The sequence below is a fragment of the Musa acuminata genome, chromosome BXJ3-7 (assembly GCF_036884655.1).
Source record: "Musa acuminata AAA Group cultivar baxijiao chromosome BXJ3-7, Cavendish_Baxijiao_AAA, whole genome shotgun sequence".
Classification (NCBI taxonomy): Eukaryota; Viridiplantae; Streptophyta; class Magnoliopsida; order Zingiberales; family Musaceae; genus Musa; species Musa acuminata.
The window spans coordinates 37367357-37394900 of NC_088355.1; the positions used below are offsets into that span (position 1 = coordinate 37367357).

The following is a 27544-nucleotide window of genomic DNA, read 5'->3' on the forward strand; positions in this document are numbered from 1 at the left end:
AAACAATGGAGTAATAATTTCAACAAAGTCGGTGGACTTTGGGAGCTACTAAGCGACGGACTGTCCTAGAGCTGTGCTTCATCTGAGTGTGACCCGAGAGCGGGTGGACAAAGGTCGATTGCTAAAGGAGTGAACACAATCAAAGGTGGAAAAGGCCTTGCGATATGTTGGCAGAGGCCATAGGAAGGATCACAATTCAAGTTCATCCCATAAGTATCAGAATGATATGGAGATGTCACCAGGAGACAACATGGATCAGTAGATCATGGTGGAATAGTTTGTGGCAATGCGATACATATAAATCTAGTCCCATGAGAGACTATATCATATAGAGGTATGATCGGGAGCTATTGAGAGCTCCACTTCAGTGAACAATATGATAATAAGAAGGGCTACAGATTTAAGGAGTGAAAGTCATTGTACTACAAAGGTGGGTCTTCCGTGCATGAATTAAATTTTGCATCGGATGAAAGCCTTCGTCATCAGTATATGGAGGCTATGTACCATCGATGGAAAAGTTCGAATGCAAGTACTAATGAGTCGCATGAAGGGACTTGATCATGCAGAGGTATGATCAGAGCGGTTGGAGAGTTAGATTTCTCCAGAGCCCATATTCGCATAAGAGATGCAGTTGTGAGGTGAATGATATTAGGGCCATGTGCATGGTAGTGTCACGATACCGCAGAGATGAGACTTCCATGAAGTCATGGATCCCTTGCTCTCATTAGAGGGAGAGCGCTTGGTCATGAAAGGGGCCGAGGAGGTGGAGGATGTAGAGGTAAAATCTAAGTACCAAGACAAGGCTGAAGGGCAAAGGCCAGAGAACTTTATAAGGCTGGTGTCAATGAGCTTCTCATCAAGATAACCAAAAGTAGAAGACTTCGGGTTAATGTAAGAGTGCACGACCAAGGACAAAGCAGGTAATATGCAATATTGTACATTTGCTACTCAATGGAGTTGATGGCTGGGTTGATAAAGAAGATGGTATAATCCCATAGGCTACCAAAACTATTAAAAACTTACTCAAGTTTGGGTGAAAACTTTCTGTATTCTAAAAATTCGATGGCATTAAAAAAGTGAATCACAGTAACTAACTCAACCCAAGGAGTGCAAACACTTCGAGTATTTCAAAAGTGTAAGCAAAGAGTAGGTGAAAGCTAGTAACTAACTCGATGCATGAAGTACAACCCTCGAGGAGGTAAGCGGAGTTAAGTAATCTTTGCCTTCTCAACTTTTAAGAGAATGTGTGAAACCAAGTATCTCAATTTTCTTATCTATCCAACAAAAGGGATTTGCACATATTCAAAGACTCTTCCAAGAAACCAAATGGAAAACAATAGTTGTTAAATCATCGCCAATAGTGATCAATGCTACTGAGAGTAGATTATCTGCTTTATTTTCCAATAGAATGTCAATCGAAAACAGAAGTGATATGAACCTACTTGGAAGTGACAACTAAATGAAAGAAGAGTTGATGAGCAAATTTTTTGGAGGAAGGACCCAAAAACTTTAAAAGTTTATAAGGTGTTGCTCGTTAAAGCTCCAACAAGCATCCACCTAGTTCAAACAACATGAGGCATTTGAGAGACTGAAGCATAGTTAAGATAATCTTTTCCTTCATATGAAGAATCTGCATGAACCAACAAGGATCAACACAACTCAACCAACCTCACACTAGAGTCAGAGTCATTAGCGAGTTGAAGCAGTATAGTAGATCAAAAGTTCAACTACTCAACAACAATGGTGGAGAGCAGTTGGGAGCCAGGAGGCACATTATAGTTGAAGCAGAAGATTAAAGATTCAGTAAAAGTGATGAGTTGCAATGTCGGCAAAGGCTTCGACGAGGATATCAAAGGAATAAGTGGGGGAGAATGTCACGGACAAAATTACAAATATAGTGTTTAATGTAATGCTCATATATGTCTATGTCTTTTAGTTTATTCATGCTTTGCACAGCATGTAGAGGGACGGTCGAGGCTTAACAGCCATATTTTAGTTAGGTTTGATGGTTATTTTTGATTTGTAAATAAAGGATGTATCATGTGGATACTTATGGGAGATTTTGGTATATAGTGGATCATTTTGGATCCTTTGTTGTGTGACCGTTCAGAGCTTATGACGTTTGTTTGTATTTGCATTGGTTATAAAGTGATTCCTAAAATAATTACTTATGGATCCCAAGTGAGGTAATTTCTCTAATATGTTTTCTCTTTTGTAGGTCCTAAGGGACCATGAGAGATTCGTGGAGGTTGATCTTTACGGACGGACACACAAGGGTGCTGCACGACTTAGGCAAAACCAGTTAAGTTCGTGATAGTACAACCTCGGACAGTGCGGGACAAACAGCCATCCCACTCGAGTTTGAAGTATCATGTTGATGCGATGCACCATATCAATGCTGAGACTTCATGTCGATGCTAACGTGACTGTTGATTGTTGCCATAGGGGTTAGCCCTAGAATTTATCTATCACTATCCTCGAACCAAAACTGAGAGAAGGTATGCAGAATGTATACATTTTTCACATTAAAAAAAAATTCTCCCACTTGGTTTGATGCCTTCAGGGTTTTTTCGGTTACTTTCTAAATAAATGTTTGAGGATGATACTCTCACCTTCCATCTCATGACTTGTAGTGGTTTCGATGAGTACAAGTCGATGGGCCAAGCCATCATGCCAACTGCGAGCCCCCAATCTCGAATGTCCGTGTCCGCGGTGACATGACGACAAGCTATTACTGTTCTTTATGCCAATTTGTTTTCATTCTGCAATCGTAGTAAGTAAAACTAATTCGAAGGCTCACTTCTGTTCGACCGATCTAAATCGAGTCAGATATCTTTTGATTGAGTAGGAGACATACAAATAAGTATCAACATCATGTTCTTATATCTAGAGAGCAACTACAACTTAGATCATATGAATTATCATTGTAATGCATGCAGGCCTTCAAGCTTTCCTCCTCAAGGCAAAGACTAACACGGTGTAGTAGCATTTGTCTTTTGGGAGATGCCTTGCAGTAATACTATCGGCGAGTAGTGAGAATAATGCATGGGGTATGGCATCCCCAAAATGATGTGAAATCAAGGGCTCCATCACTGCCTGTAAAGTGCTTGCCACATTCTTCCCATCGAGTACATTGTCGGAGTCGTCAAACGGATCCCAACTGGACTCGAAGCTCTCCGCTTTCTCTACATCAAAAGAACCTTCCTCCTCTATCACTGACTTCACTTCCTGCATCGAAGCTCCATAAATTGGCAAATTGAAGGTGTCCACTTTGTCTTCTGATATGATTCCCTGAACTCAATAAACAATAACTCGGGTCACTTCTCTTCTTTATCCTTCCTTACGACGCAAGTAATATAATATTCTCACTACTCCGTAAGGTGAAGATTTGACGTACCTGTGAGACCATTGTGTTAAGGGCCTCTGCTAGTAATCCATAAAGATAGCTTAGCTCGTCGTTGGCTGGGTGTTTGTTTCTTCTTCCTAGGAATGTTAATACCATTCCCCATCCGATGCTTAGTTCTACGTAACGAGATTTGAGGAACGTGGAGAAGTCTCTCCGGTGTTGTTCTTGGTATGCTTTCACGACTTGGGGTGGACTGTTCTCCGCAATATAGATGTTGCCCTTGTTCACCGGAACACCCTGCTCACTCTCGAGACCTTGTGGAACCTATGACACATAGTTCATGATCAGTAGTACAACATCAACTCAGTGCAACACCGCATGCATGACATGAGAAAGCACAGTAGTGATCGACCTGAGAGAGCCACATGAGAGAGAAGTTAGAGTGGAAGAAGTGCACAGTGTTACACGGGAAAAGCCTCCCGTTGAAGGAACCGGGAACGCCCACAACGTAATGAGGCACGAGCAGGTCCCCCTTCTCCTCCTCCATCTTCTTCTCATATCTTTCCAAAGACCGGAAGACATTATTGAAGTCATTTCCCGGGAGGTCGTTCAAGAAGAACTGGATCTCCGGTGGCTTCTGCTCCAGCCTTCGACATAGGTCACCGACGATGCCAAGCACCTCAGAGACCACAAGAAAGGTGTTCGGACCCGACGAACAACCGAGGTCGACGACGACCATCCTCTCGGGGAGCGGCGTCCTCCTGTACATCTCTGCTATGGCGGTCTCCAATATGGGCTTCGCCATGTGAAGTACCTTCTCCTGGGCCGCAGTTAGCAAACCAGTGATCAGATATGCTGACGCCTACGCAAGTGTAAGTTGTTCAAGTTCATGCAAACAGTTGGGGTGTTCAACACTACCTGAAACATAGAATTGGAGGCGTAGCTGGTTTCCCCAGCTCCTCCGACCTATGTGAAGGATTCCTTCTATCCTATTGCCCATCTCTCTCTCTCTCTCTCTCTCTCTCTCTCTCTCTCTCTCTCGCTCCCTTTGAAAACCAAGTTCCGAGCACCATGAGTATAAATTGTTGGGAAGAAACCTGTTAATGCGGAATAATTCTTGATATCAAAATGTTAATATCAATCAGCACAGCATAAACAATAGAGCAATAAATCAATCACACAGTGAGACCAAATTTTTTTAACGTGGAAAACCCAATGTGGGAAAAACCAGGACCGTAGTCCACCTCAAACTTCCACTATCAATAATAATGATAACAGGTTTACAGTAGGTCTTCTCTAGAATAACTAGAGGATCAGAATAACATCAAGATCATAGATCTTGGCTCAAGAATAGCATATCTTCATCACGTAGGATTGATCTCCTCAAAAGAGAATTCTAGGTCTCACAGAGTGGATATCATAGGAAAGTACCTTAGATAGGGTAAACTGTAGATCAACACAGTTAGGATTGTAGAGTTTGCTGCAAGGATTCTCCACATAAAATTTGGGCCGAAATTGACAACGTTTTGCCACCGATCGTCAAGCAGAAAAATTCAAAAACCTTACTTTCTCTCTCTACTTTTCTCTGCACGTCGCCGCACGCTGCACGCTCTTTCTCTGATCTCACCCTAATTTCATTCTCTCTAATCTCCAATTAGTTGATTTGGGCTTATGGCCCAAATTGTCCAAGCCCACATATGGACTGGACCCAACAATTCTCCCCCTCCAGCTCATATGATGGGCTATACCAAGCCCGCTCTTTGCCTATATGCTTCAAGCTTCTCCTTAGGCAAAGACTTTGTCAACATATCTGAACCATTATTATTGGTATGCACCTTTTTCAACTGTAATTCTTTCATCTCAAGCACATCACGAATCCAGTGATATCTCACATCAATATGCTTGGATCTAGAATGGTATGTTGAATTCTTGGAGAGGTGAATAGCGCTCTGACTGTCACAGTAAACAGTATATCCTTCCTGTTTCAAGCCCAATTCCTATAGAAACTTTTTCATCCATAAAGCTTCCTTGCAGGCTTCAGTAACTGCTATGTATTCTGCTTCTGTGGTTGATAGGGCAACACACTTTTGTAACTTAGACTGCCAAGAGACTACTCCTCCTGCAAATGTCATCAAGAATCCCGAAGTGGACTTCCTGGAATCAGTATCACCTGCCATGTTTGCATCTGTGTACCCTTCTAACACAGGTTCATCATCACCAAAACATAAACACAACCTGGAAGTACCTCTTAGATATCTTAATATTCATTTCACTGCTGCCCAATGTTCCTTTCCAGGATTTGAGAGAAATCGGCTAACAACTCCAACTGCATGAGCTATATCTGGCCTAGTACAAACCATAGCATACATCAAACTGCCTACTGCAGATGAGTAAGGCACTCTGGATATTTCTTCTTTTTCTTTCTCACTTGTAGGACATTGTTTCGAACTAAGCTTGAAATGACCTGCAAGTGGGGAACAAACTGTTTTGGCTTTACTCATGTTGAATCTTTCAAGAACCTTTTCAATGTAAGTCTCTTGAGATAGCCAAATCTTCCTTTTCTTCCTATCACGAAGAATCTTCATGCCAAGTATTTGTTTCACCGATCCCAAGTCTTTCATGGCAAAAGACTTACTTAGCTCTCTTTTAAGCTTTCCAATTTTTCCAACATCATGGCCAATAATCAGCATATCATCAACATATAGCAGTAAAATAATAAAATCATCATCTGAAAATTTCTTCATAAACACACAATGATCAGATGTAGTTCTATCATACCCTTGGCTCATCATAAAGGAATCAAACTTCTTGTACCACTGTCTAGGTGCCTGTTTGAGTCCATATAAGCTTTTCCTAAGCTTACATACCAGATTTTCTTTTCCCTTGACTTTGAAACCTTTTGGTTGCTCCATGTAAATTTCTTCTTCTAAGTCACCATGAAGAAATGCTGTTTTTACATCAAGTTGCTCAACTTCTAAATTCAAGCGGGCAGCCAAACCAAGAACAACTCGGATAGAGGACATTTTCACAACTGGAGAAAATATTTCTTCAAAGTCAATACCTTTCTTCTGACTAAATCCTTTCACAACTAGTCGTGCCTTGTATCTTTGTTGTGAGCTATTATTTTCAGTCTTCAATTTATAAACCCACTTATTCTTGAGAGCTTTCTTCTCTTTCGGCAGCTTTACCAAGTCATAGGTGTGGTTCTCAAGCAAGGATCTCATCTCTTCTTGCATGGCTTTAACCCACTCACTCTTATTCTCATATAGAATAGCTTCTTGGTAAGTTTCTGGCTCTCCCCCGTCAGTAAGCATAACATACTCATGTGGAGGATATCTGGTAGAGGGTTGTCGCTCTCTAGTTGATCTTCTTAATGGAATCTCAACTGGTGGTGGAGGTGCCTGTTCAGTTGGTTCAGCATCATCAACTGTAGGTGTATCATCACTAGTATTCTCACCATAATCTTCTTGTTCATCTCCCTCATGATCATCATGAACTACAGGTGAAGGAACTGGACCCAAACTCCAAGGAATATAAACAGAGGTTTCTGGCTTCTCAACATTATCACCATCATCAAACAATTGGTCTTCAAGAAACACAACATCTCTGCTTCTAATAATCTTCTTGTTCACTGGATCCCATAATCTGTACTCAAACTCTTCATGACCATATCCCAAGAAGATACATGCTTTTGCCTTATTATCAAGCTTGGACCTCTTATCTTTGGGAATATGAACAAATGCTTTACACCCAAAGACTCTCAAATGATTATAAGATATATCTTTTCCTCTCCATACTCTCTCTGGAACATCACCTTGCAGAGGAACTGATGGAGAAAGATTTATCAGGTCAACTGTAGTTCTCATAGCCTCCCCCCAAAATGACTTTGGTAACTTGGCGTGGGAAAGCATACACCTAATCCTTTCTTCAATGGTTCTGTTCATCCTTTCTGCCACAGTTTTCTCAAGCCTGATACCATGGAACCTGCAATAATTCTCAAAAGGACTCCTGTACTCGCCACCATTATCTGATCGAACACTCTTTAGCTTTCTGCTAGTTTCTCTTTCAACATTAACATGAAACTCCTTGAAAACATCGAGTACCTGGTCTTTAGATTTCAAAGCAAAAACCCAAACTTTTCTAGAATGGTCATCAATAAAAGTAACAAAATAAAGAGCACCTCCAAGAGTTCTAGTTTGCATAGTACAAACATCAGTATGAACTAAATCAATAACATCAGATCTTCTAGATGATGGATATGTCTGAAATGCAACTCTATGTGTTTTTCCAGCTAAGCAATGATCACAAGATTTAAGAGATGTACCTTGCAACTCTGGTAAGAACTGCTTTCTAGCAAGAGTTTGAAGTCCCTTCTCGCTGATATGTCCAAGCCTCTTATGCCAAAGATCTATACTTTCACCTTTTCGAATTGCATTAATCTCTCCTTTGTGTAGCTTAGCTTCCATGATATAAAAAGAGTTAATCTTCTTTCCTTTTGCCACAATTAGAGAACCTTTAGTGAGTTTCCATTTACTTTCACCAAAATAATGTGCAAAGCCCTCATCATCAAGTCTACCTGTAGATATCAAGTTAAGACGAATATTTGGAACATGCCTTACATCTTTGAGTATCAATTTGCTCCCAATACTGGTCTCTAAGCAAATATCTCCAATACTCACAATCTTAGATGTATCATTGTTTCCCATTCTGACATTACCAAAATCACCAGCACTGTAAGATCTAAAGAAATCACCATGAGAAGTAACATGAAATGAAGCACCAGAGTCAATTACCCAATTACTGTCCTGAGCTACAAGGCTTACACACCCATCATCACAGACAATAGTAATATTACCTTCAGCAGCAACTGTATTGATCTCTTTCTCATTTTTCTTCATTTCATTTTGTTCTCGCTTCAAAAACCTACACTCTTTCTTCATATGACCTGGCCTATTACAGTGAAAACATTTGATATCTCTTCTAGACTTGGATCTTCCTCTATAACCATATGGATTTCTGCTATGACTTCTTCCACGTCTTTCTTGTTTTTCAGTAACAAATGCACCAGAAGAAGATTCACCCTATTCTTTCCTTCTTGCATCTTCATTTAGCAAATTGTCTTTAACCATATCTATGGTTAGAGTCCCCTCTGACGTGGAGTTACAAATAGTCATCACATACGTTTCCCAACTTTCTGGTAAAGAGCTGAGAAGTAATAATCTTTGCATCTCATCATCTATATTCATTTTCATAGCAATCAACTTGTTTGCAAGACTCTGAAATAGGCTTATGTGCTCAACAATATTACCACCATCTTTATACTTCAAATTTACAAGCCTTCTGAGGAGAGAAATTCTATTTCCCACTGTCTTTTTCGCAAAGAGATTTTCTAACCTTTGCCAAACAATATCAGCTCTGATTTCATCTGAAATATGCTCATGCAAGTTTATATCCATCCATTTTCTAATATAGGCAATAGCTTTTCTATGTTGAACTTCCCATTCTTCATCATCCATAATAGAAGGTTTATCTTTAACCTTGATAGGCTTATACAAATCTTTGCAATAGAGCAAATCTTCCATCAGACGCTTCCAAGTGGAATAATTTGATGAGTTCAATTTAATCATACCATCTGACTGCTCCATTTCAATCACACAAGAAAACTAGCACCAAACAACCTGATGCTCTGATACCACTTGTTGGGAAGAAACTTGTTAATGCGGAATAATTCTTTTCCCTCTTTGTGTATCAAAATAGGTTCCTCATCAAAATACCAACTTGATATCAAAATGTTAATATCAATTAGCACTGCATAGATAATAGAGCAATAAATCAATCACACAGTGAGACCAAATCTTTTTAACGTGGAAAACCCAATGTGGGAAAAACCACGGGACCGTAGTCCACCTCAAACTTCCACTATCAATAATAATGATAACAGGTTTACAGTAGGTCTTCTCTAGAATAACTAGAGGATCAGAATAACATCAAGATCATAGATCTTGGCTCAAGAATAGCATATCTTCATCAGATCTCCTCAAAAGAGAATTCTAGATCTCACAGAATGGATATCGCAGTAAAGTACCTTAGAGAGGGTAAACTGTAGATCAACACCATTAGGATTGTAGAGTTTGCTGCAAGGATTCTCCACATAAAATTTGGGCCGAAACTGACAACGTTTTGCCACCGATCGTCAAACAGAAAAACTCAAAAACCTTACTTTTTCTTTCTATTTCTCTCTCCTCTTTTCTCTGTACGCCGCCGCGCTGCACGCTCTTTCTCTAATCTGACCCTAATTTCGTTCTCTCTAATCTCCAATTAGTTGATTTGGGCTTATGACCCAAATTATCCAAGCCCACGACTGGACCCAACATAAATAGCTTATAAGAAGGACCACTGTGGTTGTGCAGAAACTGTAACTTACTACGGAGAATACATAGACAGCAAAAACACCATTTTCTGTGACAGTATTAACAAAGTCAAAGGAGATGGAAAATAGTAAATGAATGAACGAAGGTACCACCAAGAAGGTTGTTTGTATGTCACTGTCCGCACTAAGTTAAAGGAGACGGTGGCATGGCTGGACGATAGTAAATGAATGCATGGAGGTACCACCAAGACAGCTTCAGAGAAACACATCATCTCCTCGTGTTTCAGCGTGCTCTGCTTCGTCGTTATCAGTCTTCGTTGGCATCTTAATAGCTAGGAAAGAAACGGGAACACGCTCTCATCACTACTTCGCATCCCCTTTAATTTGACCTGTGATGGAAGGTACAGATTGCCCTTCTGTACAGTTTTCTCGAGGGAGGTCGAGAAAACTTTAGCCAAAAAGAAAAATGATAAGATTAATAATAAAAAAATAAATAAAAAATTAACGTAATACTATGGTTCGATAACTCTATTAATGCAAGAAATTATTTTTTCTTCGATTAACCCAAACTCAAGCCTAAAATCACTTGCACACCCTCTCACTTGTTTTTTCAACCCTTTATAGATTTATTAGAGAAAAACCCCTATAAGCATCGAGTATCTTATTTCTCTTTCTCTCATCAAAATCTTGAGACTAAATATATATTTATAAGAATAAATTTTAATTCTTTAACAATTATTCCTAGTCTCTAATCTAAATTATAATCCTAATCCATCAAGAAATTTAAATTTAATTAAAACTCCTCCCAAGCAGTTAACTTTGTCGACAACACCTAACTTTGTCGACAACAATATTATTATGGGAAATGACCTTTAGTGGTCATCATTTCACTTGCGGGCAGCAGCTACGTTCCTAATGCAAATACTATGGAGTGTCATAGCAAACGACAAGATACATTTGATCTAGATGTTATACTATGGAGTGTCAATGCAAATACTACGTTCCAAATGCAAATACATTTGATCTAGATGTTATATTAGCATTTCAGCCCTTGTAGGATGCTAACATAGTTTTTTTAATTTTAAAGTATCTAATAACTTTATCTAAAATTATAAAATTATCAAATGATTTAATGAGAAACCAATACGATTTATTATTTATATAAAGGTATAATTTTATTTACTTATTTTTAAAGATTATTTTTATATGATTATATTTTTTTATTGTTATCATGATTTAGTGGTTACAGGATAATTTAAATAACCACCTCAATCATGATCTAGTAGTTATAGGGTGATTTCAATAACTACCTTGATCTAGTAGTTATAGGGTGGTTGTCATTAGGTCCTATAAATAGGACCGTAGTTCATGTAGCAAGATATAGAGAAAGAGACAAATAGATAGAGAGTCTGTGTGCACTTGGTATCTTGTAAGTGTACTTGGTATCTTGTAAGTGTTCCTCCTGCTTTTAATACTACAACAGTTTTCTTGAGTCGAAAGGATTCTCTTTACTCGTATCGTAGTATTCTGGTTTTCCTTGCTCCTCCATCCCCAACATTTGTGATATCAGAGCCTAGTTTCAATCTGAACTGGGCATTATGGCTTTCAATGGCAATTCCATGTCTCAACCCCTTATCCCCATCTTCTCGGGCAAAAGTTATGAATTTTGGAGTATCAAGATGAAGACTCTATTCAAGTCTCAAGATCTTTGGGACTTAATAGAGAATGGATATGCAGATCCAGATGACGAAATCAGGCTGACGGAGAATAGAAAGAATGACTCAAAGGCATTGTTCTTCATTCAATAAGCTGTACATGAGACGATCTTCTCAAGAATTGCAGCAGCGACAACCTCAAAGCAAGCTTGGTTGATACTTCAAAATGAATTTCAAGGCTCATCAAGGGTGATTACGGTAAAACTTCAAACCCTCCGTCGTGAGTCTGAAATTTTGTTCATGAAAAGCAATGAATCGGTGCAAGATTTTCTTTCTCGAGTGACTGAAATTGTTAGTCAAATGAAATCTTATGTGAATATCTTCCTGATCATATAATTGTTGCAAAAGTTTTGAGAAGTTTAACTCCGAAATTTGATCATATTGTTGTCGTAATTGAGGAATCAAAAGATTTATCTACTTATTCATTTGATGAACTAATGGGTTCCTTGCAAGCACATGAAGTAAGGTTGAACAGATCACTTGAAAAAAGTGAAGAAAAAGCATTTCAGGTTAAGGAGGAGTCTTCTACTTCAAAAGAAGACAAAAAATCAATAGGAAGAGGACGTGGCAAAGGAGGATTTCGTGGTAGAGGAAATGGAAGAGGAAGAGGACACTTTGATGAACAAGGGCAATCAAATGATGATAAAAAAAATTACAAAAGTGGAATTCGATATCACTATTGTAAAAAGTTTGGTCACATGAAGGCAGATTGCCGGAAAAGAGAAAAGCAAGCAAGCTATGTGGAGAAAAATGAGGAAAATAGTAAGTTGTTTATGACTCATTCACATGTTCATAATATCTCAAATGATATTTGGTTTCTGGATAGTGGATGTTCTAATCATATGTCAGGCATAAAATCAATATTTAGAGATATTGATGAAACTCACAAGTTGAAAGTTAGATTTGGAGATAGCAAGCAAATCTAAGTGGAAGGGAAAGGAACAATTGAGGTGAAGACAAATCAAGGAAAGGTAAAATACCTTGATAATGTTTTCTTTGTTCCTACTTTATCACATAACTTGTTGAGTGTTGGACAATTAGTAAATGATAGATATTCAGTAATATTTGATGATGGTTCATGCACTATTAGAGATAAGAAATCTGGTTTGATTATAGTAAATGTTTGCATGACACAAAACAAGATGTTTCCACTTGATGTGTCAAATATTGAAAGGCATGCGCCTATCACAACTCAAAAGAATGAGTCTAGTTTATGGCATTTAAGATATGGATACCTTAACATTAAAGGTTTAAGGTTGTTAAGTCAAAAAGGAATGATTTTTGGATTGCCTAAGATTAATACACTTGATGTATGTGAAGGATGTATTTATGGCAAACAAAGTAGAAAATCATTTCCTATTGGAAAAGCATGGAGAGCATCTAATTGTCTTGAATTAATTCATGCTGACTTATGTGGACCTATGAATACAAAATCATTTGGTGGAAGTCAATATTTTTTATTGTTTACGGATGATTATAGTCGCATGAGTTGGGTATATTTTTTGAAATTGAAATCTGAAACATTTGATAATTTTCGAAAGTTTAAGGTACTTGTAGAAAGACAAAGTGGTAGATATATAAAGACACTTCGGACAGATAGAGGTGGTGAATTTTTATCTAATGAGTTTAGTTCTTTTTGTGAAGAAAATAGTATTCACAGAGAATTGACAGCACCATATACACCGGAGCAAAATGGTGTAGCTGAGCGTAAGAATCGGACTGTCATTGAAATGGCAAAAAGTTTGCTTAAAGGAAAACATCTTCCAAATCAGTTTTGGGTAGAAGCAATTGCAACAGCAGTTTATTTGTTGAATATTTCACCAATAAAGGCTGTTATGAATCAAACTCCTTTTGAGGCTTGGTATGGTATGAAACCAAGTGTTAGACATCTAAGAATTTTTGGTTGTATTGCTTATGCTTTGGTGAATTCACAAAATCATCACAAGCTTGATGAAAAATCAGAGAAATGCATTTTAATTGGTTATTCTTTACAATCGAAAGCATATCGATTATATAACCCTGTTAGTGGCAAAGTTATTATTAACAGAAATGTTATGTTTGATGAAAGGGCAAGTTGGAATTGGGAGACCAATAAAGGTGAAACACAAATGCAGATTCCAACAGAACTAGACACTCCGCAGAATCAAGTGACAGATCCTGCTCCAACAAATTCATCGTCAACCTCACCCAATAGCAGTTCAGATTCGGATTCCTCAGATGAAACCCCTCCAAGAAATTTCAGATCACTGACAGAAATTTATAACTCAACATTTGCTTTGTTTATTTCAGATCCGACAACTTTTGAGGAAGCAGTTAAAAAAGAGGAATGGAGAAAAGCAATGAAGGAGGAAATCAAGTCAATTGAGAAGAATAAAACTTGGGAGCTAATGGATCTACCGAAAGAAAAGAAAGCGATTGGGTTAAAATGGATGTTCAAAACAAAATTTAAATGCAAATTATTTGGTTTTACTGATACTAATTGTGCAGGGGCTTTAGATGATCAAAAGAGTACTTCAGGCAAGTGGAGCCATAACAATGAAGTATTATGGAACGGATGAACAAGTTGCGGATATCCTCACCAAATCACTTCCAGTCCGAAAGGAAAGCATGTTTATCTTATGTTGCAAATTGGTGTATGTAACTATGAATCAAGGGGGAGTGTTGAGATTTGATTCATAGTTATCTATCTAGATTGTTATCATGATTTAGTGGTTATAGGATAATTTAAATAACCACCTCAATCATGATCTAGTAGTTATAGGGTGATTTCAATAATTACCTTGATCTAGTAGTTATAGGGTGGTTGTCATTAGGTCCTATAAATAGGACCGTAGTTCATGTAGCAAGATATAGAGAAAGAGACAGATAGATAGAGAGTCTGTGTGCACTTGGTATCTTGTAAGTGTTCCTCCTGCTTTTAATACTACAACAGTTTTCTTGAATCGAAAGGATTCTTTTTACTCGTATTGTAGTATTCTGTTTTTCCTTGCTCCTCCATCCCCAACATGGAATGCTAAGTTTTAAGCCCCCGGACTCTGTATATAGTCTACAAGATGGTGGTTTACTGCCCAAGGACAGTGCTCTTTGGTGCAACTCGCAACGACACTCAAAAGGGTGTTCGACGAAATGTCTAGTGTTCCTATTGCGACGCAAAGGACGGAGTCGAACATCAGGCAGCAGCAAAATGGCTGTCATCCTTTTTCTTCAAGAATTGGCAAATACGTTCTGCTTAGTTTTCTCTTTGAGGAGATGCCTCGAAACATTAGCTGCAAATCTCGAGTTGATCTCTTTGGAATTGATCTTGATATATGCTTTTATGACACTCCGGTGGGCTTGTTTCTGCAATGTAGACCTTCTTTTTGTTGAGTGAGACTCCCTGTTCAGTGTCAAGTCCTTGAGGAACCTGACACTTTGGGATCACTAGAGCGAGAATGGATCGATGGATAGATACAATGTGATATCAGATATTAAACAAAATTTTCAATATAATATCCATCCCGAACCATAATTGATTACTCCCTCATTTTTCACTTTCCTAGTTGTGTAATAGAAGTATAAGGGTTGATGGCTTAATAACCTTGTTAAAAAAGAAGTATAAAGTGCAACATAATAGTATGGAGTCGAATGCACATTGCAAGTCCGTCCATCAACCAGCAGCGAGATGGCTTTCATTCTTTTTCTTCAAGGAAATGACAAACACGCTATGCTTAGTTTTCTGCTGAAGGAGGTGCCTCGAAACATTTGCTGCATATCTAGCGAACAGCTCATCGAGAATGGCGTCGCCGAATTGCTCCGAAATCAATGGTTGCACCGCTGCTCTTACGTATTTTGCCACGTTTTTGCCGCTTAGATCACTGTCGAATGCAGCAGAATCATCGTCTGAGTCGTCGAACGCGTCCCAATTAGCCTCGAAAACTTGTGCTTCTTCTACATCGAACAGACCATCACCATGGATGACTGCCTTCACTTCTTCCATGGAAGGCGCATAACGTGGCAGATTGAAGGTTACCAGTTTGTCCTCCTCTATCATTCCCTGGATTTGATACGTAAATAACTCGATGAATCAGTTGTCACGATGTCATCAATCGATGTTACTTCTTACCTCTAACACCAAAGCGTTCAGGGCCTCAGCTAAGAGTCCCCAGAGGTGTCTCATCTGTCCGTAGGTCGGGCAATTACTTTTCCTGCCTCCAAATGAAATCACCAGTCTGCCTTCGTAGCAGAGTTCTGCATGCCGACACCTGAGAAATTCTGAAAGGTCTCTTCGGAATTGCTGTTGATATGCTTTCACAACCTCCGGTGGGCTTGTCTCTGTAATGTAGATGTTCTTGTTGTTGAGTGAGGCACCCCGTTCGGTGTCGAGTCCTTGAGGAACCTGACGTTTCAGGATAGCTAGAATGAGCTATCAGACAGCAGTATCGACTGCTTCGTATACTACCGTTTAAGAGGAGGTCAACCTGAGAGAGCCAGTTGAGAGATCCAGAACAATGGACGAAGTGGACGCTCCGACGTGGGAAAAGCCTGCCGTAGAAGGAGCCCGGCACTCCCACCACGTAGTAGGGCACCAGCAGATTCCCCTTCTCTTGCTCAACCTTCCTCTTGTACTCGCCCAGACACCGGAAAACGTGATTGAAGTCGTTCCCCGGAAGGTCATTTAAGAAGAACTGGATCTCCGGTGGCTCCTGACGTTCCTGCAGACTTCGTCGTAGGTCGCTGACGACGTCGAGCACTTCGGACATCACCACGAAAGTGTTGGGGCCCGAGGAGCAACCTAAGTCGGCGACCACCATCTTCACAGGGTGTAGCGACTTGTAAACCCCTCCTATTGCATCGTCCAGTACTGGCTTCGTCATGAGAAGTGCTTCTCCTGTGACGCAGTCAGCAAACCATGATCGGATGTGGTGAATGCTAGGTATGTATAAGCTTTTAAGTTCATACAAACAGTTCAAGAGGAACCACCTGAAACTTAGAATTGGAGGCATAGCTGGTTTCCCCTGCCCCTCCAACCATGTGAAGGACTTCTTCCACCCTCATGCTCATGCCTTTCCTAAGAACACGATGGTGCATGGAACGCAGAGCTTTTTGCACGCCAGGACGACTATATATGGTCTACAAGAAGGCATTTAACTGACTCATTATCCCATAATCAGAACCACAATTAGTTCTTATTACTTGTAATTTGATTATTCCTGATTCTTTTATAGGACTTTTTGTTAGAGTTAGCTCCAGAAAATTTACCAAAGGCTAATTTTAGTAATCTAACAAAAACAATAAAGTGAAAAGATAAAACGACAAGAACATCAAGAACACCTGATTTATGTGGTTCGGTCAATTGACCTTGACCTACATTCACGATCGAAAGAGGAGCAAATCATTACTATAAAAGAGAGACTATTACAAATGCCTTACGAAGATGTTCTTAGGCCATAAAACACTTGAAAATACAAAACAAGAAAAACCCAAACTATAAGTCCAAACTATTTAACTGAGTGTGGATTTAAACCCAAAGTAAACACTTAGGTTTTTCTTGTAGTGCATCTGACTTCAAAGCCTAGACCCTTATTTATAGTTCCAATAAGAGATAACAAGCATGATTTTCCCGATGTAGGACTATGGGACTTGCCAAACTAATAAATCTCCACCTTGGCATGTCCCAACAAATTTGCTCCACCTTCATCATAAAAGCCCCAACGGACAATCACCAACAATGAACACCAACAAAGTCCAAGCACTGCTTGAACTTGTAAACTGGAAGAGGCTTCGTAAGTATATCAGCTGGATTGTCTTTCGTATAAATTTTCTGAACAAGGACTTTTCCCTCAGTAATAGTATCTCATTTTCATCCAACAATTTTCTTACCGGAAGGCGGCTTCTCAAGATCCCAAGTTCTATTCTGATGGAGAGATTCAATTTCTTCATTCATCGTGATCAACCACTTTGAGGAATTATCATAAGAAACTGCATCTAAGTAGGAAGTAGGCTCACCAACTTCACTTGTTTCTTTTATAACAGACAAAGTATATGCAACCAAATTTACATATCTTTGTGGTGGTCGAATATTTCTCAGTGGTCTATCCTTGGCTATGGAATATTGCTCTTCCTCTAGATCATCTTTATCAGTAGATTCGGGACCATCTATTAGCATTTTTTGAGTAGAAGAGTTCAACTTAAAAGAATCTGAATTACCAATCTCAAGCTCCATCTGCTTCTGCGCACTATCATTTGTACAACTAGTAGATTCCTCTTTGAAAGATAATATAAACAATTCATCAAAAGTAACATATCAAATGATTATAAATTTTAGTGATTTGGGATCAGAACACAATAATTTGTATCCTTTCACCCCAGAAGCATACCCAAGAAGAATACACTTTTTAGCTCGAGGCTCTAATTTTCCTTCATTTACATGCATGTATGTTGGACACCCAAAAAATTTTAAATCAGAGTAATCAGAAGGAGTACCTAACCAAACTTTCTCCAGAGTTTTAAAGTTAAGTACTGCAGAAGGAGCGCGGTTGACAACGTAACAATCTATATTAATCGCTTCTGCCCAAAAGTCATTTGTCAGCCTTGCATTTGAGATCATACACGTTGCTCTCTCCAAGAGTGTTCTGTTCATACGTTCGGCCACACCATTTTGTTGAGGCGTCATCCTAACAGAGCGATGCCGAACGAATCCTTCATTTTTGCAGAATTCATCAAAGTCACCTTCACAAAATTCTATGCCATTATCTATTCGAAGCTGCTTAATATGTTTACCTGTTTGCTTCTCAATCAAAGCATTCCATTGTTTAAAGGTTAGAAAAATATCATTTTTATGCTTTACAAAATAAACCCAAACTTTTCTGGAATAATCGTCAATGAAAGTCAACATATACCTGGCACCACCCTTAGACTGAACATGAGCTGGACCCCAAAGGTCTGAATGAATATAGTCAAGAGTACCTTTTGTTTTGTGAACTATCGGAGAATTGAAGCTGACTATTTTCTGCTTTCCAAAAATGCAGTGTTCATAAAAATCTAGTGGCCTAGTACTCTGTCCACTGTGGTTGTGCAGAAACTGTAACTTACTTCGGAGAATACATAGACAGCAAAAACACCATTTTCTGTGACAGTATTAACAAAGTCAAAGGAGATGGAAAATAGTAAATGAATGAACGAAGGTACCACCAAGAAGGTTGTTTGTATGTCACTGTCCGCACTAAGTTAAAGGAGACGGTGGCATGGCTGGACGATAGTAAATGAATGCATGGAGGTACCACCAAGACAGCTTCAGAGAAACACATCATCTCCTCGTGTTTCAGCGTGCTCTGCTTCGTCGTTATCAGTCTTCGTTGGCATCTTAATAGCTAGGAAAGAAACGGGAACACGCTCTCATCACTACTTCGCATCCCCTTTAATTTGACCTGTGATGGAAGGTACAGATTGCCCTTCTGTACAGTTTTCTCGAGGGAGGTCGAGAAAACTTTAGCCAAAAAGAAAAATGATAAGATTAATAATAAAAAAATATATCAAAAATTAACGTAATACTATGGTTCGATAACTCTATTAATGCAAGAAATTATTTTTTCTTCAGCTAACCCAAACTCAAAGTCTAAAATCACTTAGCACACTCTCTCACCTAAATCCATTAAACCTTTTTTTCAATCCTCTAGATTTATTAGAGAAAAACCCTTATAAGCATCGTCTCTCTTTCTTACATCAAAATCTTGAGATTAAATATATATTTATAGGAATAAATTTTAATTCTTTAATGATTATTCCTAGTCTCTAATCTAAATTATAATCCTCATCCATCAAAAAATTCAAATTTAATTAAAACTCATCTCAAGTAGCTAGAATTTAATTAAAACTCCTCCCAAGCAGTTAAAACCTAATTACAACTCCTAAAATATTTTCGACTCTAATAATTCCTACCTTGGTGAGTATTTTTTCACTTTTTGCCTTATATACAAAACTAAACCATTGACTTAAAGAATTACTCACATCTATATTGTTAGTCTGGCAAGTTTCATAGTCCTACATCGAAAAAATCAGACTTGTTATTTCCTATTAAAACTATAAATAATGGTTTGAGATTTGAAGTCAGATGCACCACAAGTGTTTATTTTGGGTTTAAGTCCATACTCAGTTAAATAGTTTGGGTTTATAGTTGAGGTTTTTCTTGTTTAATATTTTCGAGTGTTTTATGGCCTAGGAACATCTTCCTAAGGCATTTGTAATAGTCTCTTTTATTGTAGTGATTTGCTCCTCTTTTGTTCGTGTAGGTGAAGGTTAATTGACCGAACCATGTAAATCTAGTGTTATTATCATTTCTTTTATTCTTCCGCTTTATTGTCTTTATTGGATTACCAAAAGTACCCTTTGGTAAATATCCTGAGGCTAGCTCTAACATATATGAATTGAATTGGTTCATGATCCAACACCAAATTCCAACAAACCTACTAATGAATCGTATATAGCTGCATTAAGTCAATGATACTACTTGATTCAAAAAAGAGACATTCATCTCACTTATCTTACTATTACTGGATTTTTTCCCGAATAATTATCTACATCCTAAAAATCATAATTATGATCATTTATTTATTGCAAATAAAACTTATTGTTATATGTATTTATCATCCCCTAACTTATTTTCAGCACTTTGATGTCTTTACTATTTATTTCCATATGATACAACCCTTGATGCAATCTTTCATTCAACAGGACCATGAAACCCTTAGTACACCAGTAGCTACAACTCCCTACCTACTATTAATAGTAATAATAATAATAATAATATGTAATAAAAAAGAAAACTCTTAAGATTAATAATAAATAAAAATAAAAAAACCCTAAGATTAATATTAAAAAATATATTTAAAAAGTCGACACAAGATTTAGCATTCTTCCACAACCCCCTACCTATGTTCATGGAAAAAAAATAAATAAATTCTTAACTATATGAGAAAAATTAGTACAAGGGATTACTCTCACTTGAGTTAACCCAAACCGAAGCCAAAAACACTTAGTACACTCCCTCACATAAATAAGAAAAATAAATTTCTTAATATTTTCTAGATCCTCTAGAGAGATACACTCTAAAGTACCTTACCTCTACCTCTCAAATCTTAGGACTCAGTATATATTTATAAGAATAAATCCTGATAACTATACTTCTAGAATCATTAATCCAAATTCTAATCATAATCTATCAAAATATTTAAATTTAAGTAAGATAAATTTATTTGTATAGACTGGTGGGTCAATATTAACACCAAATCATCAGTGATGGAATTGAAATTATTAAATCTTTATCATAATTGGGTCACTATGTGGTGGAGATAGAACTAACAATGATTTAACATCTTATCCTAATAGGATTTATGTCTAACACGTGGATTAACTTGAGGTTTAGAGAAGCAGTTAATCAATTTTGCCCTCTATGTCTGGATTTAGATTCTTAGTTCTCCACATCATGACATTAATCCTTTAAGCTTTTGTGCAATAGTTAAATTGCTCTTCAATTATTGGCTTTCATATTCGGACATGTCTGCACCACAAACAACCGACGCCCACAAAGCTAAGTTCCTTTTTCGAGGAATCACTTTGCATTATTGTGAATGCGTGAATCGTATGTCAAATACTAAATAGTTGCACACCTCATCTCTCACTTTCTAATCCGCCGTTATAGTACAGACCTGATTATCCACTTACCTAAGTCTCTCACTTTCATATCCTTATCTAATAAATACAGACTATTAGATTATATTATTATATTTTAATTAAATAAAATATATTTTAAACATGATTAGATTCTAATTATGGTTATTAATCAATAAAAAAACTTAATTATAATAGTATTTCTTAGGAGATAGATCTTGATCGAAAAAACTCTCCTAATTATTTATCCTACCCTCTTTCTACTCTTATTTATAAATAGACATAACCTTATAAGGACTAAACACATGATGTGTGGATATATGGATAAGTGAATACATGATATCTTCTCTCATCACCTTTTAATCATGTGAACTAGTCATTGAGATGTTATAGATTTTCTCTCATCTCTTCTAAGTTATGTGAACTAATCATTGAAAGATTATATATCTTTTCTCATCATTCTTTTGTCCTTAATCGATTACTCATAGCGGTCCTGTGAAGTTAGGAAGAGAGGAGAAGGCGAGTCTAGTTCTACTTATAGATCGACATTGCTATACCTTTCGGATCCGATAATGGTATACTTGTAGATCAGATAAAAGCTTTTTGAATGACTTTGAAAGGTATATATCATAAATTTGATCTATTGTTATTTGATTTTATATTTTAATATTAATTTTTTTTCTCATAACATAAGGATATATTTTTTTTGCTCACAATCGGTATCAGAGTTATGTTTGTAAAATCAAATATTTTATATCTATTTGTTAGCACCTTTCGATCACGAAAAAGTATTATTTGGTTTTTATTTATGATGCATGAACAATTTATCTATATTGTCAATCTGCTTTTCTATCCCGTTTGTTTTATCACCTGCTTGCAAGTGATGTGAGATACCTCATGCTTGATCGATGGACCATCGTCGACAACCTTCCTGTTGAATCTCGTATTTTGATGATGAAACCACTTGATATGTGTTTACGTTTTAATCTGCGTTTTGAGTGATGCAAGATACTTCGATCAGGATGAGACAATTAAAGCAGGAAAAATCATGTTGTGCTGGAGGAACATGTTAGAAGATTGGACGTCGGGCCGGTGGATCGGTCGATGTATCGACAGAAGGCTTCGGGCCATAGACTCGAGCATTGGGCCAAGAAGAGCGGGTATTGTGCTAAGGATATCGGAGTTGCGGAGTCAACTGACCGATTGGGCAATAGGCCGTAGGAGAGGACGATGCGCCGAAGAATCAGACAAAGCGTCGAGGGACCAATGACATGCCGGACAACTTGGTTAATTGCTTAGGATTAATTGTCTCGATCGAAGTTTTGTTTTACATGTGCAGGATTAACTAAGACATGCAGTAGGAGTTGCGCCGGAGTCAAGACTATGATCACGTTAGGAGTTCGAGAGTTCGATGGAAGTCCGGATGGTCATCAGAGGTTCTACGAGAACAAATCCGAGAAGTCCAGGATCTTGCTAAAAGAAGCTCATCGAAACTCGCCAAGTGGATCGTCGCAAGTCCAGGAGTTTACCGGAAGTCCGCAGGAGCATCACCGAGGGTTCATCGGATGATCGATGGAAGCTCGCCGGAAGAAGCGATTGACGCACCGGAGCAAGTTGCAGTAAATGTCTATCAAATTTCTCGACAACAATCTTTGTTATTGTCACCGTTGCCAAAAGATCCTGAAGCCAAGCTCTGATACTAGTTTGTTAGAGCTAGCCCTAGGAAATTTACTAAAGGGTAATTTTGGTAACCCAACAAAGATATTAAAACGAAAAGATAAAAGCGACAAGAACACCAAATTTACGTGGTTCGGTCAATTGACCTTGACCTATATCCACGGACGAAAGAGGAGCAAATCACTACTATAAAAGAGAGACTATTACAAATGCCTTAGAAAGATATTCATAGGCCATAAAACACCCGAAAATACTAAACAAGAAAAAACCCAAACTATAAGCCCAAACTATTTAATTGAGTGTGGACTTAAACCCAAATCAAACACTTAGGTTTTTCTTGTGGTGCATCTGATTTCAAAGTCCAGACCCTTATTTATAGTTCCAATAAGAGATAACAAGCCTTATTTTCCCGATGTTGGACTATGGGACTTGCCAAACTAACACTTTTCTGTTCATCATCTCAAAGACATATGTCACTGATGATGTGGTTGTGCATTCTTCGAGGGAAATATAACCACAACAGTATCACCAATGTAGATAAAGAATAAAAGGACATTAGAGAGGAGGAGTATCATGGTTAGCCCGTCTCTGAAGAGCTTGCTTGCTAGGTCAGAGGTCAGAAACTTTCAACCCTAGACTTTTAGAATGCTGTAGTGGAGCAACATCCTCCACCGACCGGTAGCATTATTGCACGAAGACCATGGTTAACCTGTCTCTGAAGACCTTGCTTAATAGGTCAGAAACACACCGATTCCAACCCTAGACTTTTAAGAATGCTACGGTGGAGCAACATCCTCCACTGATCGGTAGCATTGTTGCAACAGAGCCTATGACCAACAAAACAAGACGTTTATGATCATATTATGGTGATCAACCACCTCTTTAAGTTTGCTTTCGAGAAGCTTTCAGGTTACTTAGCTCTCAGACTCCATAGCCAGCCATCCTTGTAAGTGACTCGCTAAAATTCAATCGAGGCTCCGCTGTCATGTCGTCAGCACAAGTTACAGGAAACCCTAATGGGATGCCAAGTCGAAGATGAGCGGACCCTTTTTTGTGCACCTTTTGGTGTTCATCGTGTACTATATAGCTAGCAACAAGACAGTAGACGTACATTTCAATGATCCCGGTACTTCCATGAAGGTTGCACCTCCCAACTTAAATCTCGTTGGGCTAAAAGCCCATGAATTCAGTCCATGATGAGCTTTAACAGCCCATAATCCATCCCCTTTAATCTAATCCTAGATCAAATTAGAGGGATGTGGGTGGCTGCGAAAAGAGTAAGAAAAATTATAGCAGCACGATGAGAAAAACTGCAACGAAGATCAAATTGCAGCAACAACTTGGTTCAAAAAAAGGTAGAAAAATAAGAGAAAGAAATGGAGGAAAACAAGGACAACGTAGAGAGACTGTTCTTAATCATATAGTAGTGTTATCATCTTATGTTAGATCAGATCTACAGTAAATTCTTGTTGTGATTACTTGGGGAGAATTTAAATATTATGCATAGTGACGTGATCATTGTATCCCAATTATTCTCTTATGATTGTTGCTAAGACTTTGGGCAAGAGATTGAGAATTGTATATTTATTATTCTTATAGTAGATTATCTCTAGTTTGCCCCGTGGCTTTTACCCTTCACTTTGGAGGGGTTTTCTATGTAAATCTTGGTGTCATATTTGATTGTGATTTTCATTTAATTCTGATGCGTGTTACGGCCTGCAAGTATTTATTTCTATACAAAGTTTATTTCTCTTTATATCCCATCAATTGGTATTAGAGTAGAGTTGTGGTGATTTATTTTTTGTATTCAGAAATGGAGGCCAGTAGTGTTTCTCATATGATTAGCTTGAATGGAAACAATAGGATGATATGGAAACCAAGAATTGAAGATCTCTTGTATTGTAAAGATTTATATGGACCTTTGCAGGGGGATAGTGCAAAACCCACAACTATGACAGATGATGAGTGGAAGAGATTAGATTAAAAAATAATTGGGTTTATTCGATAGTGGCTCTATGATAGTGTCTTTCACCATGTTTCTACTGAAAGTTCTACATATTCTCTTTGGAAAAAGTTGGAAGGTCTCTATGAAAGAAAAACAGTTGGCAACAAAGCTTTCTTGATCAGAAAACTTGTAACCCTAAAATATAAAGAGGGTGCTTCTATTGCTGAGCATTTGAATGAAATGTAGAGTATCACTAACTAGTTATTCTCTATGAAAATATCTCTTGATGATGAGTTGCAAGTAATGTTACTTCTCAATTCATTACTAGAAAGTTGGGAGACACTAGTGGTTTCCCTCAGTAATTTTGCACAATATGGTGTTATCACCATGAGTCAAGTAACAAGTTGTTTATTGAATGAGGAGTTGAGATGAAAGAATTCAACAACATCTTAGAATGATTCACATATACTTATCTCAAAGAACAAAGGAAGGTCAAAGTCTAAGAATAGAAGCAATTCACGTATTGGTAGAAGCAAGTCAATATTAAGAAAAGATATTGTTTACAATAACTATGGTGAGAAAGGATATTACAAGAATCAATATGAGCAACCTAAGAAAAGAAAGAAAGAGAAAAAAGAAGTGGAGTCTATAGAGTCAAAAGATAATATTGCAACTATAGTGCAGGGTAGTGATTATTTGATTTTGTCTTCTTCTGATGATATTTTTTCTTATGTGTGTCAGGATCTTGAGGGAGTAATTAACACATGTGCTTCTTATCATACTACACCACGAATAAAGTTTTTTGCTACATACAGGTCTGGAAATTTTGGTGTTGTCAAGATGGGCAACTATAGCATGGCAAACATCATTGGCATGGGTGATATCTACATAAAGACCAACCTTGGCTACAAGTTGGTGCTTAAGGATATGAGACATATAGTTGATTTGAGGCTGAATTTAATTTCAGTTAGAAGATTAGATGAAGATTATGATAGCAGATTTCACAAAGGGTAATGGAAGCTCAATAAGAGTTCTCTTATTGTAGCTAATGGAAAGAAATGTCACACCTTATACAGTTTATAGGGCAAAGCTTATGATAAGCAACTGAATGTTATAGAGAAAGACTTCAGTATAGAGTTATGACATAGGTGACTGGGACACATGAGCGAGAAGGGGCTGCAAGCTCTTTCAAAGAGAGAGGTATTGTCAGACCTCAGAAATGCATATTTGAACCCTTGTATTAATTGTTTGGCTAGTAAACAATATAGAGTTTCATTTATTAGTCCTACTTTATCTAGAAAAATGTATGTCTTAGACCGTGTTTATACATATGGATGTGGTCATTTGAGAACAAAAACTCCTGGTGGATCTGTTAATGTTCCTAACATCAGTGATGCACTTTATTTTGTCACTTTATAAATAATTTTTCCAGGAAAGTTTGGGCCTATGCTATGAAGACCAAAGATCAAGTTATTAATGTCTTAAAAAAATTTCATACCAGAGTTGAAAGGGAGACAGAAAGGCAATTGAAATGAATAAGATCAGATAATGATGGTGAGTATACAGGATTATTTAATGATTATTGTATATCACATGAGATCCAACAAGAGATGACAGTTCTTGGTACACCTCAGTATAATGCAATTACAGAGAGGATGAACTGCATCATCATGGAAAAAATCAGATGTATGCTTTCATAGGCCAAGCTATTCAAAAAGTTTTAGGATGAGGCTTTGAGGACTGTAGTTGATGTGATCAACTTATCACCATGTACAACCCTAGATGGTGATGTTGTAGAGCATGTATGATCAGGGAAATATGTTTCCTATAGGTATTTGAGAGTGTTTGGTTGTTGTGTATTTGCACATGTTCTCAATAAGAGGTCCAAGTTAGATGGTAAGACTAAATAATGTATTTTTCTTGGCTACTCACATGATCAGTTTGGTTACAAGTTTTAAGATCCAGAAAAGCAAAAGGTATTTAGACGTAGAGATGTAGTCTTCTTAGAGAATCAAACCTTTGAGGATTTGAAGAAGAAGGCACCAACCAAGACTTCTGCAGAAGGATTAGCATATTGTGACCCAGTTACACCTCCAGTATATCAGGGTGATGGGGAGATGTGTAGAAAGATGGTATAGAGCCTGATGTTGATCTACCTATAGGATATGTTAAGCAAGAAGAAGTTAGAGAGGAACTTCCTACATAGCCTCAGTTGAGAAGATCCTCTAGACAACGTCAACCTTCAAGAAGATACTCTACAAAGGAGTATGTGATGCTTACTAATGCAGGTGAACCAGAGAGTTACTAAGAAATAGCTGAAAGTGAGCAGAAAAAGAAGTAGTTAGTTGTTATGCAGAAAGAGATGGATGCTCTTCAGAAGAACCATACATATGATTTGGTGCAACTACCAAATGGAGAAGGCCTTGAAGAACAAGTAGGTTTTTAGGTTAAAGACTTAAGAATATTATTCTCAACTAATGTACAAAGCTAGATTGGTTGTGAAAGGCCTTGGTCAAAAGAAAAGTATCGATTTTGAAGAGATTTTTTCTCCTGTTATTAAAATATCTTCTATTCGTGTTGCTCTTGGTATTGCTGCTAGCCAGGACTTGGAGGTTGAGTTGTTAGATGTGAAGATAGCTTTCTTTCATGGTGATTTGGAGGAGGAAATTTATATGAAGCAACCAGAAGGTTTCAAAGTCAAAGGTAAAGAGAACTTTGTCTGCAAGTTGAGGAAGAGCTTGTATGGGCTGAAGTAAGTTTCAAGACAATAGTATAGAAAGTTTGATTCATTTATGACAAAAAATAGATACAAAAGAATGACTTCATATCATTGTGTGTACATTTGG

The 27544-nt window shown here is 37.7% G+C and overlaps 2 protein-coding genes across 2 annotated transcripts; both read right to left on the minus strand.

The window, feature by feature from the left end:
- Positions 1 to 2943: 2943 nt before the first annotated feature.
- On the minus strand, positions 2944 to 4151 carry LOC135642937 (anthranilate O-methyltransferase 3-like). Its single transcript, XM_065159418.1, has 3 exons — positions 3759 to 4151; positions 3398 to 3670; positions 2944 to 3291 (listed from the first exon to the last, which is right to left on the minus strand). Exons 1-3 carry the CDS (start codon positions 4149 to 4151, stop codon positions 2944 to 2946), a joined length of 1014 nt encoding a protein of 337 aa, XP_065015490.1.
- Positions 4152 to 14992: 10841 nt separating this feature from the next.
- On the minus strand, positions 14993 to 16546 carry LOC135642739 (anthranilate O-methyltransferase 3-like). The gene is made up of 4 exons (XM_065159136.1): positions 16391 to 16546; positions 15889 to 16298; positions 15534 to 15806; positions 14993 to 15464 (listed from the first exon to the last, which is right to left on the minus strand). Exons 2-4 carry the CDS (start codon positions 16282 to 16284, stop codon positions 15078 to 15080), a joined length of 1056 nt encoding a protein of 351 aa, XP_065015208.1. The 5' UTR covers positions 16285 to 16298; positions 16391 to 16546; the 3' UTR covers positions 14993 to 15077.
- Between the last annotated feature and the right edge of the window lie 10998 nt (positions 16547 to 27544).